Source organism: Typopeltis vanoorti, chromosome 3 (genome assembly GCF_054136105.1).
Source record: "Typopeltis vanoorti isolate ZY-2024b chromosome 3, IOZ_Tvanoo_1.0, whole genome shotgun sequence".
NCBI lineage: Eukaryota > Metazoa > Arthropoda > Arachnida > Uropygi > Thelyphonidae > Typopeltis > Typopeltis vanoorti.
The window spans coordinates 147,029,698-147,047,086 of NC_143551.1; the positions used below are offsets into that span (position 1 = coordinate 147,029,698).

The following is a 17,389-nucleotide window of genomic DNA, read 5'->3' on the forward strand; positions in this document are numbered from 1 at the left end:
GCAACTGCAGAACAATAAGCCTTATTAGCCATCTAAGCAAAATCCTTAACAGTATTTTGCTTAGATGGCTAATAAGGCTTATTTCAAAGCTTTTTTTTGGCTTTTTTGGCTTTTTTTGAAGGCTTTGAAGTTTGTTTTTTTTTTTGATAGCCTCCAGAACATTTTGCCATCTTTGTGATATTTACTGCTGGCCTGGTTGGCCGAGTGGTTATCGTATCTGCTCTCCAGCCAAAAGGCTGCGGGTTTGAATCCTGCCGTGGGCATGGATGTTTGTGATTGTCTGTGAAAATAATAGTGGTGATGATGGACAGTAGATGGCGTTAGTGTAGATGAGGCAGTTTGTGCATGAAGTTGAATGATGGAGACGGAGTGTTGTAGAGTAGGTGCCCTCTCTCGATGAGTCTTAGAACTTCCTGGAGGTGTCAAATAATAATAATAATAATAATATTTATCTCCTATGTTCTTAACAGTCTTCCCATTACCTTCTGTTTAGTTACTATTGCATAGCATATCTTTCTTACATTTTTTTGTTTGTTTGTTTGTTCATGTTCTTACACAAATAGGTATATTCAAATAATGGCATTCTTGTATAGTGACATCATTCATTATCACAACAACTGAACATAAAGATATTTTTGATAGACCAAATTTTGTTTTGCCTAATTAGGTCATTAAATTAAGACTTGATTTAAATTTAAACTAGAAATAACTTGACAGATTTTAATAGAGCCTATATATACCAAAATGGGTACATATAAGTTCTATTAAATATATAATATTTAATAGGGCCCATATACATAATATAATGAACTCCAAATTTAACTACAAGCATATCTTCTAGTGTATATCCTAAATGGATACTATATATTATTTTGAGAACTTTCGCTCCTGCAAATGATCCAACTGAAAGAAAAATTGATGGCTCAAGAAATTTCTGTAAGAATTGTAAATATCAAATTTCAATAAAATCAGCCAGAATTCTGGAATAATTTAGACACAGATAGATGGACAAAATAAATTAACAGGTGCTTATGAATCTATCAAATGCTAGCAAAACATAGATTTAACACATTACCACTAATGCTGAAAACAAACACCGCCAAAAAAAAAAAGTTTCAGAAAAGTGAATTTTTATTATAAAGCTGATGACTTACCCATGTTGCACTTTCATATAATACAACCAGAGCAAATTCATGCATCCTGTCTATTCTGTGTTTGCTATATACAAAAATTTCTACAATTCTTTTCACCATATATAATGGTGAATATTTAGACCTAAAAAAAAAAAAAAATGAATATTTAAATATTAAGAAAGCTTCAATAAACAAACCTTAACAGTTTATATATTAACGTGTCACTATTTTATTATACTAATTATTATAAATATATTTAAGGCACTAAAGCTCCCAGTGGAGTAGAATGAGATTGTATGTGTTTGAAGAAAAAATGCTATAGTGGCATCATATGATTGTTTAATAAATGTTGTGTAAATGGAAAAGTTCCCATGGACTAAAAAGAGATAAACTAGTGCTGAAATGGAAATCATCTACAGAGATTTATATTTCTTTGGAGAAATTGATAGGGAACTTATATTAACAGGACTAAATAGATGAGGAGAAAATTCTTTAAAAATACCAGCATTGATGGTTAAGGGTGGTTTTAGGTGGGAGATGAATTTCATTACTCCACTTACTGGAGGCCTGAAGTGGCTTCCAATAAGCAGGGAAGATCTATGTTTCATCTCTAGAGCAAGGTTTCTGGACAATATAAAAATAAATTTAAAGATACAAAAAATATATATATAAAATTGACAAAAACAGAACAAAAAATCCTTAGCCCACCCATGATATCCATAAACAGAACAAAAAATTCTTAGCCTACCCATGATACAAAATGTACTAAAGGTTAGACATGACTTTTTGTAGGTAAGAGCAACATAAAAAAAAAAAAAAAAAAAGGGAAAGCATACTTGTTTTATTTGACCAGTTGTTATGCTGGTGTGTATGTGTGTGTGGGGAGGGAAGCAGTCTTTAGGTCAACCCCTGAGCAGTTTTACACAGAAACCTTCTTATCACATTCTCTAATCCAGGTTTCTGATTTTCTATTCTTAGATCTGGTTTCTAAGAATATGCTGACACCTGATTCAAGTTCTAGAGGAACAGCTAGCATAAATCTAAGTCCTCTATTCTATAAACTACTCACAGCCCCAATATGATGTATTCAAGAAACCTATAAGAGGCCCAATATATATATATATCACAATGTTCTTGTCTGACCACTGCCTGTACATGAAATGGCAAACACCTTTAGCTGAAAAAGTCTCATTCAAAAGTTCCTCATGTCAGTGATTGGAATTGGAGAAATTGATAGGGAACGTATAACAGGACTAAATAGATGAGGAGAAAATTCTTTAAAAATACTAGCATTGATGGTTAAGAGTGGTTTTAGGTGGGAGATGAATTTCATTACTCCACTTACTGGAGGCCTGAAGTGGCTTTGGTTGATAATTTTCAACCAAAGGGTACAACAATTTAGTCATTAAGCTACACTACAGAGCCACAATCTACTCGTGACTTATTTTTAGGTAGAAATGAATTTTACTGCTCAATGCAAGACCACCATCATGCTAAATCCTGCTTACTGGAAATCTCAGATAGTTTCAAAATGTTGTTTGTAACTTTTTCAAAGAGAGGGTTTATTAATTATTCAACCCAGAATTATTTCCTCACAGTTTTGGCAATACATTATCTAAATTTTAGATCCTTATCCACCATAATTCCAAGATCTTTTATTTCCTCCACCTATAACAATATCTCCCTGTTGTAATATATATCACTTTATAACTTTGAACTGGCATCCCCACTCCACTCCCATGCCCATTCACTCACAGTCTATTCAAGTCATCTTGTAAGGCCCTAACATCTGCTAGTTCATCTCTCAATTTTGCCTCATCTGCATACAACTGTATATCCCATTCAAATCTTCCCCAATATCATTAACATACAGGTTAAACAGCAATGGCCCTAAAACAGACTCCTGAAGCACACCACTAGTGACTTTCCTCTTATGGGATATTGTTAATCCATACACAACTTGTTAATACTTATCAGACAGCCAGTCTCCAGATAGTTAATAGTCAATCAAACCATTGAAAACTGACAGTGTAATATAATATTAATACAGTATTAAAATTAAAAACACACAATTCAGAGAAACTTGTAAAATACAACCCAAAAAGCAATTAAATCTGAAAATGAAAAGATGAATGGAAAAATCACACAGAAAGAATGCAAGATAATAGATGAGCAAAAAAAAGTCAAGAATGGGATACTGATGATGAGAGAAACTGAGAAAGATACTTAGGCAAAGACTGGGGGGGGGGGAGTAGTCTTGAAACTAATATGGAAATGTTCAAAGCATTAAACTGGCTTACAGTCTATATAAGCAATATTGAAGGATATGAAGGAAGGTAGGTTGATGCTAAGGTTAGTTCTTTACCAAAAGCAAATGATGTGATCTTAAATAAATTTATTATAACCCTTCAAGAGTCTTAGCTCAAATGAAATAACTGCAACAACAACAACAAAAAAGATAAAACAGCAAAGATAAAAAAGATAAAAAGACTAGTTAGGAAAATAGAAACTTCTGCATTCTCGAGTGACTCTATATCTGGTCTATGTACAGGTGTTATACATTTTTGCAACTTAATACACTTTTTTTATTATTTATTTTTGCTGAAGTTGTCAATAAATATGGAAACAAATAAGATTAGTAAGCCATGTGAATAAATATATATGCAATAAGAGAGAAAATCAACCAAAAGACCATGCTGGCAGTATACAAGACAGTGTTCAAAGCATTTTAGATATATGGAACAGAGTTAGATCAGAAATAAAACAGCTCATCAAAGACTGGAGACAAGACCACAGATATATATAGTTTTGAAAAAGAAAAAAAAAAAAATGAAAAACCAAGATATCAAAAATGATTTGCCATTGATATTCAAGAATGCATAAACAGATTGGGGGTGATAAAATTCATCACTTGATGTGAAATCATAACCATGCTTACAGGAGGTCAGAAGAGTTAAAAATTTCCCTGTTTCGTATCTGAAACAGGGTTTCCAGATCATCAAACCCTTAGTCTAAAGGTACTAATATACAATAGATTTAGAGCCTTTTATGTTAAAGAAAAATAAAATAAATAAATCAGCTAATTTTAAATAAATGGAATGGTCATTTGAATAGAAAGGGAACATAAAAGAAAAATAAAACAAGTGTTTGAGATAAAAATGGCAGAGAAAAAAAAAAAAGAGGCAAATCATAATATATTTGATATGATGCAGTTTGGAGTGCTTAACAGATCAAATAAAGACTGGACAAATAACAGACTGTTTCTGATGATTCCAATTCAGGAATCATTATCATCATCCTTGGGATTTCATGAGTGCACTGACTTTGAAGGATATTTTAAAAAGGCACAAACAGAATTGTTCTTTCAAGTAAAACACAGAGGCAGCAGACAAATCCATGATACTGTTTGCTTTCAAGTTATGCAATTAGGGTTTCACACACTTTATTGTAAGTGTTGGATTTTATAACTTCAAGCATATGTGCTCTTTGTACAACTGGGTGCAAATTCAACAATTCATAATTTCAATATTTCTGAAAAAAGATGATTGTCTTCTGAAGAGCTTAACAAGCCTCTAAATTTCTGCACTGATTTGTAAGTAACCTTAATGTCTGATTCTTGTAATAGCAAAGTAATGTTGGAAGTTCTTCCACTTGGTTATACTATAAATTAGAGATACCAAGAAATTATATACTTGGTTTAATTCTTTATCCAAGTATAAGCAAACAAAGCTTGCACCTGACATATAATCAGGACAGGGCAACTTGTATATAGAAGCTAATTACTCCACATCGCTTGCCTTAGTATCTCTTAATGCAAAGCACATATCCTTATGGCTATGTATAATGCATAGCATTATACATACTAATCCAGAGTATTTTAATAATAAGGTGCGACGCCTTTTGGCAACTCATATATGAAAATTGAGGTCTCGTCAGTGGGAGCAAGACCCACTGACAAGATCTCAATAAAGGTCGAAACTGGTCTGCATACTGATCCTTCTCATAATACATAACATTATACATACCCATAAGGATATGTCCTTTGCCTTATGGGATACCAAGGAAAATGTGAAGTCATTAGCTTCTATATATGAGTTGCCATGTCCTGATTATATTTCAGGCACAAACTTTGTTTGCTTACACTTGGATAAAGGAATGGGTCTGGCTCCCACTGACGAGACCTCAATAAAGGTTGAAACTGGTTTGGGTAGTGATCCTTCCCATGATGCATAGCATTATACATACCCATAAGGATATGTGCTTTACATTATGGGATACTAAGGCAAGCGATGTGAAGTCATTAGCTTCTATATATGAGTTGCCATGTCCTGATTATATTTCAGGTGCAAACTTTGTTTACTTACACTTGGATGAAGGATGAAGGATACCAAGTATATAATTTCTTGGTATCTTTAATTTATAGCAAAGTAATGTGTCCAGAAATACCACTTACACATAATAGGGAACTGAACTATTATTTTGTTTTATGTTGGAGTATGATTTCTGTGTATATAATAATAATTTTCCTTTTTTAGATGTAAATATTCTACCACTGCTGTCTTATAATGTGGTCAAGCATGATGGGTACATGGCTTTGTATTGTTGTCACCTCATACTCTTGTCTTATGTGTGTCTGTATAAAATAACAGGAATCAATATTAATAAACTCATTAGTTTATTAATTAACCTTTTCTCAGTCCTCTTATGTCATATGATGTTCCTTCATCTATCTCAGACATCGGTGCTCATTTTGTTGGAGGACAGTGGACAGGTATCTTCAATAGTCGCATGCTTCAGGGTGGTGCTCAACTCATGGCACACATAGATCCATTCCCCATAGTTCCTGATGATTATATACTTATTGGACTCTATCTTGTTGCTCCTTCATATGTTAATTGCATTGATCACCTATTTCCAGCTATGTTTAACATTGACTTTATTTTTTTTAATTTATTTATTTTTAATTTCACACATATATAATACACATAAAAATGTGCACAAATTCACATGGAGAGAAGAGTCTAGGAATAAGAAAAGTCTCATTGACTATGTTATTGTTGATAGTGATGTTTTCTCCCTGGTGCAGGACACCAGAATGTACAGAGGATTTGAAATTGGAAGTGATCACTATTTAGTCTTGAGCAGGATAAAATTGAATTTAATATTGAAAAGAATAACATGTAAGAAAGTTTTAAAGCGAATAAAAGTTGAGCAGCTCTCAGATGTGAACTGTAACTAAAATACACAAAGATTATTGAAGAAAAAATGAAAGAGTTTGAGAACAGGAATCAAACCTTGGAGATTCAGTGGTAAACTCTGAAGAAAACATTGATTGATTCTGCCAGAGAGGCATGTGGTGAGGTTGTCTGTAAGGATAAAAAAATCAGAACTCCCTGGTGGACACAGGAAGTTAAACAGGCAGTGAAGGAAAAGAAGAAAGCATATCAAAAGTTCCTGTCAAATAAGTCAGCTTGTGCTCTTAGAGAATATAGAGACAAATGCAAGAATGCTAAACACTGTGTAAAACTAGCTAAACAAAAGTCATGGGAGGACTTTGGCAAGAATATAGAAAATACATATCAAGAAGGTGGCAAAATATTCTGGAGGTTGTTGAAGAAGCTTAAGAATGGAGGAAAGAGTTCTGTAAAAGGAATTAGAGATGATAAAGGTGACATGAAAACGGGAGAAAAAGATATCCTTGAAGTATGGAGTAATTACTTTGAAAAACTGCTAAATGAAACAAGCAGTGATGACAGCACAGTGGTAAAAAACACTGACCAGGCATGCAGTCAGGAATACATATCCATACTTGAAAAAGAAAAAGCCATCAAATGCTTGAAATGTGGAAAGGCAGCAGGAGTAGATGATATTCGACCAGAAATGCTGAAGTATGGTGGTATAAGAGTCTTACAGTGGCTGCACTGCATAGTTCAGAAAGTCTGGACAGAGGGACGAATTCCCGATGATTGGAGTAGCTCTCATAGTACCCATATATAAAAAGGGAAATAAAACTGCATGTGAGAATTACAGAGGTATTTCCCTACTGAGTGTTCCTGGCAAGATCTATGCAAGTATACTTGAGAAACGGTTGAGAAGAATTGTGGAAGAAAAGCTTGGTGAAGAACAAGCTGGATTCAGGCCAAATAGAGGCTGTCAGGATCAGATCTTCACTTTACGACAAATAGTCGAGAAAGCATGGGAATATAACAAAGATCTGTATTTAAGTTTTGTCGATTTGGAAAAGGCATATGATAAGGTGCCAAGAGAGAAGCTATTCAATATGCTGCAGTTATATGGTGTCAATGGGGCATTATATCAAGCAATACTTAGTCTTTATTTGATTGTAAGTCAGCAGTTAGAATTGAAGGAAGTACAGGAAGATGGTTTAATGTTAAATCTGGTGTGAGACAAGGATGTACATTATCCCCTCTGTTATTCATTATCTATATGGATCACATTATGAAGGAAAGTGGTATTAAACATGATATCAAAATTGGAGATGTTAATGTCAGCTCTTTGCTTTATGCAGACGATGTTATACTTCTAAATAAATCTGCTACAAGTCTGCAAGATTCTCTGACTAAATTGAATAGCTGTTGTAATAGATATGGTATGAAGATCAGCAATAAAAAGACAAAGACAATGAAAATAGGCAAAATCATTGAAAATGTCAACTGTGTTGTGAATGGAGAACCTGTGGAACAAGTAAAACATTTCAGCTATTTAGGCACGATTTTTACTGAAGATGGTAAATTAAATATAGAAATAGACAACAGAATCAGCAAAGCTGGTATGGTAGGAAGTCAATTGAATAAATTCATATGGAATAAGAGAGAAATTAGTCGGAACACTAAATTAGCTGTATACAAGACAGTGTTCAAACCAGTTTTAACTTATGGATCTGAGAGCTGGGTCAGAAGTAAAACACTTGACCAAAGACTAGAGACTGCAGATATGACAGTCCTGAGAAAGATTATAGGCGTGAACAGATGGCATCAATGGCAATATCATATTAAAAACGAGGATATTATGAAAGAACTTGACATTGTCAGCATCCAGGAATGTGTTAGCAGAGCTAATCTCAGGTGGTATGGTCACTTAAACAGAATGGGTGAGGAAAGATTAGCAAAACAAGTGTTCTCTGCCAGGTTGGCAGCAAAACGACCCAGAGGAAGACCAAGATATAGGTGGATTGATATAGTACAAAGTGCTTTAGATGATAGAAATATAAGATCTGATAATGTTGGAGTCTTGACAAGTAACAGACTGATTTGGAGGAAAATTGTAGATAGGAAATTAATAATGATGTAATTTTTTTCATGTAGTACTATGATATCCTGTACACTCTTTGAGGGTACATGGCAGGAATTTGATGATGGTGATGATGATGACATATATAATACAAGGTTCTTCTGATATGTATGTGTGTGTGTGTGAGGTTCTTATTTATTTATTTATATTTATTTATATATATATATATATATATATATATATATATATATATATATATATAAAGAAGCCTACACATGATAGGATACAAAACCTATATAAATCTAATGCAATTATAACAAATCTAACTAGAGCTGAGTTTCAGTAAGGTCACAAGGGAGTGGAAAGAGGACAAAATCTGTTCAAGCTGCATAAAGGAAGCATGAAGACAGAAGTAACAAATTATATATCAATAAACATCTTGGGAGATAAAGGTACTGGAAAAGTTGATGAGAGATTAAATTCAGGAATAGGTGGAAAATAAAACGATAATCTATCAGGTAAAGCATGACTTCGTGAACAGTAAGTCATGCCTTAGTAATTTACTTACTTTTTAAAAAAAAAAGAGTTGAGAAGGATAAAGAGAAGCTATGTGATGATGCTGCTGGATTTTGCAAGGCATCTGCAAAACTGCACTGAACTATTTTAAAAAGAGAGCAAACAGCAATGAATATGATGCTGGTGATATGGATATGAAGATAGCTGATGCCCATATTGTCCATAGCAGTGTTTCTCAACCTGTGGTCTGCAGACCACAGGTGGTCTGCAGGCAGACTTAAATTAATTAAATATATATTTTTTAATTATCCAAAGAAATTAAAATTGAATAAGTAAAAATTATTGAAATCAAATGAAGATTTAAAACAACAACAACAACCAATATCGTCAGAATGTTCAAATGCGGAAGCAATAAAACTTTATTGTTGTTCACTTCACCCTTTTTATTATTCATCATTCTGCCGCTAAATTTGTAGCTGCAGAATGACAATAATAAAAGAGGGGTGAAGTGAACAATAATATAGTTTTATTGTTTCTGCCTTCCCTTGCTGTTTTGTCAGATTTGAAGTGTGTTATCCGATGTTGTCAGATGTGTTATCCACATTTCAACCAATAGCTTGTTGTTTATTGATTTTTATTATTGAAGGTTTCCCTCCTTCAACCAAGGCTCAGTATATCTTGAGAAGTGCTAAGTGATACTTGGACAAAGTGTGTCCTGAATTAACCCCAGTATTTATATATTTTTCGGAAACGTTTTTTAATAATGGAAAAGTGGCTTAGAACTAGGACTTTGAAAAGAAGAGCAAATGAAACAGGTGATGCTAACCCTAACTGTAATACACGTGTTGTAACGGTGAGTAAATCTGATACTATTAAAGTAGAAGAAACAAGCAGTTCAAAGAAAAAATTCAGTAGGAAATATAACAGTTCATGCTTGGAATTCGGGTTTACTTGGTGTGTGGAGATGAAAGTGAATAGAACCCTCAATGTGTTTTGTGTTATGAAGTGTTGTCGAATGAGTGCATGAAACCTGCAAAACTCCGACATTTAGAAACTAAACATTGTGATGTGAAAAATAAGCAAATTGAAAAAAAAAAAAAAAAAAAAAAAAAAGCCAATTTCAGTGACGCTTAGTGACATTAAATCATGGGAAAGATGAGTTTCGGCCATGGGTTCGATCAATTGTAAGTCACTGGAAGCATCTATCTCTTAAGCTTAAGTTTGTGCATAGCGAAAACAGGGAAACCTAATTCTATCGGGAAAAATTTGCTACTTCCAGCTATAAAAGATGTGGTAAAAACTATGTTTGGTAACAAGTTACTAAAAGATGTTGATTTGAGTCCTCTTTCAATGACACTGTAAGTCGCAGAATTAATGATATGGCAGGTGACGTAGAATCTCAGTTAATCGAAAGAGTTAAGAAGAGCCCTTATTATAATAAATTTAATTTAATCCTTTATCCAAGTGTGAGCAAACAAAGTTTGCACCTGAAAGTATCTTCAGGACTAGTGTAAGGTAGTACAACATCAGACAACTCGTTGCAAAGGTGGAGCAAGCTAACATCACTCCTATCTCAGTATCTCCCATAATGCAAAACACATCTCCTTGCAGATATGTATAATGTTATGCATTAAGGGAAGGGCCACTATCCAGACTAGTTTCGACCTTTATTGAGGTCTCTTCAGTGGGAGCCAGGCCCAAGTGGTGATACCAGGCAGAAGCATGAGAACTAGACTTTTTGCTTGGAGAGTGGTGAATGAATTTAACAAGTTGCAAGAGTCTATTGTAAATGCTTTGTTAGTGTGTTAAAAGAGGGATACAACAGGTAATGTGTGGAAGGACAGGGCATCTCATGATGAGTTTATGGAATATATGGAGATTTCCATGTAATAATAATAAGATAATCTATTGCTCCAATTTATGCATATGGTATTCCACATGCATAAATTGGAGTTCCATGTGGTATTCTGTCAAATGCCTCTGCAGCATCTAGCAATACCATGGTATATTCATTTCCTCTATCTAATTCAGCTGCTATTTTATAAAATAAAGTGAGTAAATAACAAGGGCAAGGTGTGCCACCCACAGTATATCATAATTCTATCCATCTATTCCTGAATTTTGACCTTAATCAGCTTTTCCAATAACTTAATCACTCCTGAGATTAGTCTGTAATTTGCTAATTCTTTCTTGGAGCCTCCTTTATACCAATGCAAGTATATTTTGTCTCTTTCCACTCTCTTGAAATTTTTCCAGACCTTACTAAGACTTAGTAAGTGCATTCCATCATTATATATAAGACCTTACATCCACTGAATTTACTCTGTACATCTATAATGGCATGTCATTTCTTCTGCACAATTTGGTCATCGACTTATTTTCAATTATTGTCCTTCTCAATTTTCTCCTATCATACTGTGGCAACAGATCTACAACCTTAACTCTCTAATTCTTCTAGGTGCTGATTATACTGTTAAGCATTATTATGAATAATGAACAACACCTAAGCCTTTCTTTAATTATACTTAACTCTTTAATTATTTTTTTATCTTTCTTTCAATAACACTTTCATATCTTCTTCTTCTTCATCCCATACTTATCCCCTTTCAAATAATTTATATCTGCTCATTCAATTTCTCTTAATGTATTGGCACTGTATTCTAACGGTTGACAATAACATTTCCATCACTGCACCTGAAAAACATGCATTTTTCTCTCTCATCAAGCACACTTATCACAGAATCACCATACAGTATTTTCTCTATATCTCACTTTGTCATACATCTTTTCCCTGCCATATTTTCTCTTCTCAGCAGTACCACTTGCCAGGCATTCCTCCAATAGCTAAAGCTCATGATATGACCTGTGAACAACTCTACATGAGCACTCTTCCCCTCTCCCCATTACAATCACTTCATCATCCTTCTGATCTTTTACCACAACTTTCATGTTATCATTTGTATTTTATTTTTGCACCTACTGTCAGTAACATTCATTACTTCACTCTCTCTTGCTTTTGACATGATCCACACCACTTCTGGCATTGACTTTTGAAACACTTCCAAACCACAAACCATTTATCCTTCATACTATGCAAATTTCTCTCTCACACACACACACACACATTTTATGTAAACATTGAAAATGCAGTTGACATTTTCCATGTTCTTGCCTCTTTTCATGGTTTGTTTTTATTGTTAATTTTTATAACAACAGTATCCCTAATTTGTGAGCAGCTGCATATGGAGCAGGTTCTTTGCATGGAGAGTGGAATGTGTTGCCTGACACTGTGGTGAATGCAGACATACTAAATAAGTTTAAGACATGAGTTTAAGGGAGATGGTAAATCCCGTATTATTCTACAGGTGGGTACAAAACTCAGATCGAAATCCATCTAAATACTAGAGTTTCATGCTGAAAAAGTTTTTTCGGTATGAAACTCTAGGATTTCGATCCGAGTTTCGTACCTGGCTGTAGAATAATACGGGATTTACCATCTCCCTTAAACTTAACTTATGTCGCCGGTAAAATAGCCTTTTGGCTTGTTAAAGTTTAAGGCATGATTTGACAGGCTTTGTGTGTAACACTGTTTGCTTCCCACAATGAGTCTTTTGACTGCATGGAGGTCTGGTGTTCATATTAATAACAATATTATTATTTTGTTTTTATGTTATAAACAAACCTGTGGCAAGCTGGCTTGCCACACATATAACAACAATATAAGCAACATGTCAAATAAATAAATCTTCTTTAAGATAATAAATCTCATTTAATTAATCTTTTTTTTTTTAGCCTAGTTAGTTAATGGGGTTGCTTCATTACCAAAATAACTTTTCTTTTTTTAGATCGAAATTACTCTCATATTTGTATCTGTATACTTTAACAGCACCTATAGACATGACAGGAATTTTCAATACAATTTTTTCTTTTCTAACCTCTTAACTTACTGGGAGCACCATGGTGTTGTATGATTTTTCCACTGTTGCAGATAACTTAAACACATCATTCACTGACTGACAACAAATGATATGGTTAGCATGTGAACGCAATCAATGTTTTCTACAGATTTGGCCCCATGGTCTCTAAGGTTTGATTCCTGTTTTCAAACTCCTTCATTTTACTCTCTAAATAATATTTGCATATTTAGTCTACTCCCTTATGAAAGCTACTCAACTTTTTTTTTAAACTATTGCACATATTTTTCTTTTCAACATGATATTCATTTTTATCCTACTCAAAACTAAACGATGATGATTTCCTATTTCAAAGACTCTGAATACTCTTGCATCCTGATCCTGTCTGAAGATGCCGCTATCAACAAAACTTTTTTCTTTCTTTCTTTCTTTTTTTTTTTTTGTATGGAGAAAACATACAAATAAAACATTTTCAATGTTTTATTTGTACGTTTTCTCCATATGTATGTATGCAAATCTTTATATTGGAACATCATGTTAGTAATGACTAATTCATGTCCTGAGCAGAAATACATTGGACATTTACCATTAGTTTAGCTATTTTTCTCCAAATTTTTCCCTAATCTCATATTACTTGTTTTTGTTGTGAGTCTCAACAAAAACAAGCTTTTCCTTTATGTCAGCTATTCTCGTTAATGATTTCCACTCTCTCTAAAAAGATTCCCCCCCTGCTTCATTGGAACCTTCTGTGGAAACATAAGCACAAATAAATCTCAGTATCCAATTTTTCATTCTGATATTTACTCACAGAACTTCACTTGAAATTATCTGCCATCCAAAAGTTTATTTCATGTTTAGTGTTGAATATTATAGCTAATCCTTCCTATTCCTGATTATTATTGCCAGAATATAACATCTTATAGTTACTATTAGGAGTATTTCGCCTCCGACATCACTAATTCCCTGATATGTTCCCTCAAAGGATGTTCAGATTACTGACAGTACTACATGCTTAAGTTTACATCATATTTAATCTCATGTCAACAATTTTCCTCCAAATTAGTCTATTACTTGTCAGCACTCCAATACTTCCATATCTAACATTTCATGTTTCTAAGGCACTTTTGACTGAATTCAATCCACCTAGACTGTGATCTTCCTCTGGCACTCTTACCTGCCATCTTGGTATCAAACACCTGTTTGCTAACCTTTCCTCACCTATTCTATTTAAGTAGCCATACCACCTTAAATTAACTCCGCTCTCATATTATTGAATGCTAATAATGTTAAGTTTCTAAGATGTTCAGTTTTAATATGATTCTACCATTGATGTCATCTCTTCACCCCCTAATTTTTCTCAGAACTTTCATACATATGATCTCTAGTCTTTGATCAAGTGCTTTATTTCTAACCCAACTTTCAGATCCATAACTTAAAATTGGTTTGAACACCATCTTGAATAATGCTAGTTTACTGTTTTGGCTAATTTCCCTCTTATTCCATATAAATTTATTCAATTGACTCTACATCATCATATACTAGCTTTGCTTATTCTTTTGTTTATTTACAAATTTAATTTACCATCTTCACCAAAAAACTGTGCCTAAAACAGCTGAAATATTTTACTTGTTCTATAGGTTGTCCATAGAGAATACAGCTTTTCTATGTTCCTGCCTATTTTCATAATTTTCATCTTCTTATTGCTGATTTTCACCAAATTTATTACAGCAGTTATGCAATTTAGTCAGAGAATCTTGATGATTTGCACTGAATCTGTTTAGGAATACATTATCTGCATAAAGCAAAGTGCTAAGTTTGATGTCTCCAATTTTAACATCAAATTTAATGAAAGTTTTTTCATTTTATGAATTACATTCATGATGTAATTCATATAGATGATGAATAAGAGTAGAGATAATGTGCATTTGTTTTACTCTAATTTTACAGCAAACCACCTTCCTCTATTTCCTTCAATTCCAATTGCTGACTTATAAATATAAACTATGTATTGCTTTACACATTCTACCTATTGCTTTGGTAGAACATTCCATTTGTCCCATAAATTGAAGGGTTGTGAAAAACTTTCCATTGGGCACTTTGTCATGTGCCTCTTACAGATTTACAAAACTTAAGTACAGATCCTTGTCATATTCCCATGATTGCTCAGCTGACTCTGTAACACCAATTATGTCAACATCACATTTCTGTTTGCACTGCTTTTAGAGTGAAGATTCTACCTGTTCTGTATCCAGGTAGACCACTAGTAATGGATTACTCTGAGGATGGTGAGAACTGAACACTGGCTACAAAACTTTGTAGGATATCTGTATTAAAATTCACATACCCCACAAGTTTAAAATATATTAAGTGAATTAAAGTTAGAAGTTAATAATGCAGTACTATTTTGTTGTTAGTTAAATATTGTTTTTTTTTTTGTGTGTCATGTTTTGAGATGTTATTTTTGTTTATCTTTGACTACTGGTTTTGCTTAGATCTGAAATAAATTTATTAAAATTAGTTATTAGAAGATTAGTTAAAATTTTATATGAGCTGTCAAATGTTCAAATGTATGTAAAAAAAAAAAAACGTGGTTTGTTTTTACATCATATCATTTGTTAAGTGATGAGGGGAGCAAAAGTTACTGTTGTAATTTACATTGTGTGGATAATTAAATGAACTTACCTCAGTGCACAGAGGATTGAACTTTCTGAAAATATAGTTAAATAAAGTTTTTTGCACTGTGAAGATGGAACTTTGTCATTTCAAGCCCAATGCTGGAAAGTGGTAATGGCAGCACACGATGGTGGTCTTGAAAGGAAGTTTCTCAGTTACACTTTTGAGCATGTACAGAAGCAAAAAAAAATTTATTGAATGTTGCTAGGCATTCAGCTGTCCATGGAATAGAAAAGAAATATGGCAGAAAAAGGCTGTGTAGCTTCTGCATCTTCAGTACATAATGACTGGACAAAAATTAGAAGAAAAATTAGAAACAGAAGACAGATAAATGTGTTCACACAGGCTTTCTCCTGTGTGAACTCAAGAAAGGATAAAATTCTGTAGGAGGCAAAAGACTAACTTTTTTAGGAGTCTAATCTAAACTTATTAGTCATTAATTCATATAGGATTTATTTCAGTTAAGGCTGAAAAGGAACTTTATTGCTTGAAAGTTCATATAAAAATGGGCCCAGTAAAGTTTTCTTTAGGATTCTCAGTCTGATAAATGATTTCTAACAGTGGATATTGTTTTAGTTATTTCTTCAGATGCTTTCATATAGAAGGCAAAGTAGTTGATTTGAAGTGACAAAACTGTTGATAAGGTTTTAAGAATGTTCAACTTTCACATAGAAAATTAATTCATTCTAAAGTGATGATATAGTTTAGTAGTTCAGTCAAGCTGCTACTTTCATACAAAAAGTGAAGTTACAGAAGTCTCTTGGATGAAGACAAGATTTGTTTTATTCAGTGTTCTGTGATTTTATGATGCAAAAAGAATTTAACTGTCATGTTGATGTCATATCATACAGAGAGCAGTTTTTGGGTTAGGCTTTCTCCTGTGTGAACTCAAGAAAGGATAAAATTCTGTAGGAGGCAAAAGACTAACTTTTTTAGGAGTCTAATCAACACATGTTATCCTATTTAGACAAAACTTCTAAAAAAGTTAGTCCCTTGCCTCCTGCAGAATTTTATCCTTTTTTGAGTTCACACAGGAGAAAGACTAACCCAAGAGGTTGTGTAGCTCTAGTGTTTTGCTTGATGTGATTTGAAGAAAATACACTGGCTCTTGCATAGTAATTAAATTTGATGTTGTATATATCTGTTATTTGTAAATTAAAGATTTTTATTTTAGTTAAAATGTGATTGAAGACTCCATCTCTTAATGGGTTAAATCATCATCATGTGTATCAAGGATTTAGGCCTAGCATGGCCTTAGAAGTCATGGTTGAATCGTTTAAGAGGACGTCCTGGTTTTCTTTTTCCTAATGGCTTGTTTTGGTAATCTTTCTGTTTTCATTCTTTGAACGTGTTCCATCCATTTATGTTTATATTTACTAATTTTTTCTATTACTGGTTCTTGGTTTAATTCTTTCATAATTTCTTCATTTCTTTTATGATCAAATAGGGTATACTTTGCAATTTTTCTCATAAATTTCATTTCTGCAGTTGTTAGTCTTTGTTTGTCTTTTTGTTTTATGGTCCAGATTTTGCTTCCGTACATTAAGACTGGCAGGGCTTTCAGTCTTAATATACTTTCAGTCTGGCTTGTTTTTGAACTAGGCTTGGTTTAAATATAGAGTTAATTACACCTGTTATTTTTAAATATTTTGCAATTTTTATGTTTATATCTTTTTCATATGTGATCATGCATCCTAGGTAGTTAAATGAATTCACCAATTCTAAGATCTTGTTATTTATTACGATTTTAGTTCTTGCTGGATCTTGTAACTTAAAGGCCATAGTTTTTGATTTTTCTGTTGATATTATCATACCATAATCTTTAGCTATCTTATTTCGATCTAAAATAGCTTTCTGTAAGTTATCATTAGAATTTGTAATTATTATTTGGTCGTTGGCAAA

General features: G+C 33.2%; 1 protein-coding gene across 2 annotated transcripts in view; it reads right to left on the minus strand.

Annotated features, from left to right (window-relative positions):
- LOC150108641 (BRISC and BRCA1-A complex member 1-like) overlaps positions 1 to 17,389 on the minus strand; it is a 103,671-nt gene that overhangs the window by 59,711 nt on the left and 26,571 nt on the right. For both annotated transcript variants that reach the window (XM_090390905.1, XM_090390906.1), the window contains exon 3: positions 1,155 to 1,275. In XM_090390905.1, the coding sequence (XP_090247031.1) occupies positions 1,155 to 1,275 (121 nt within the window). The remainder of the gene's footprint in view (positions 1 to 1,154; positions 1,276 to 17,389) is intronic.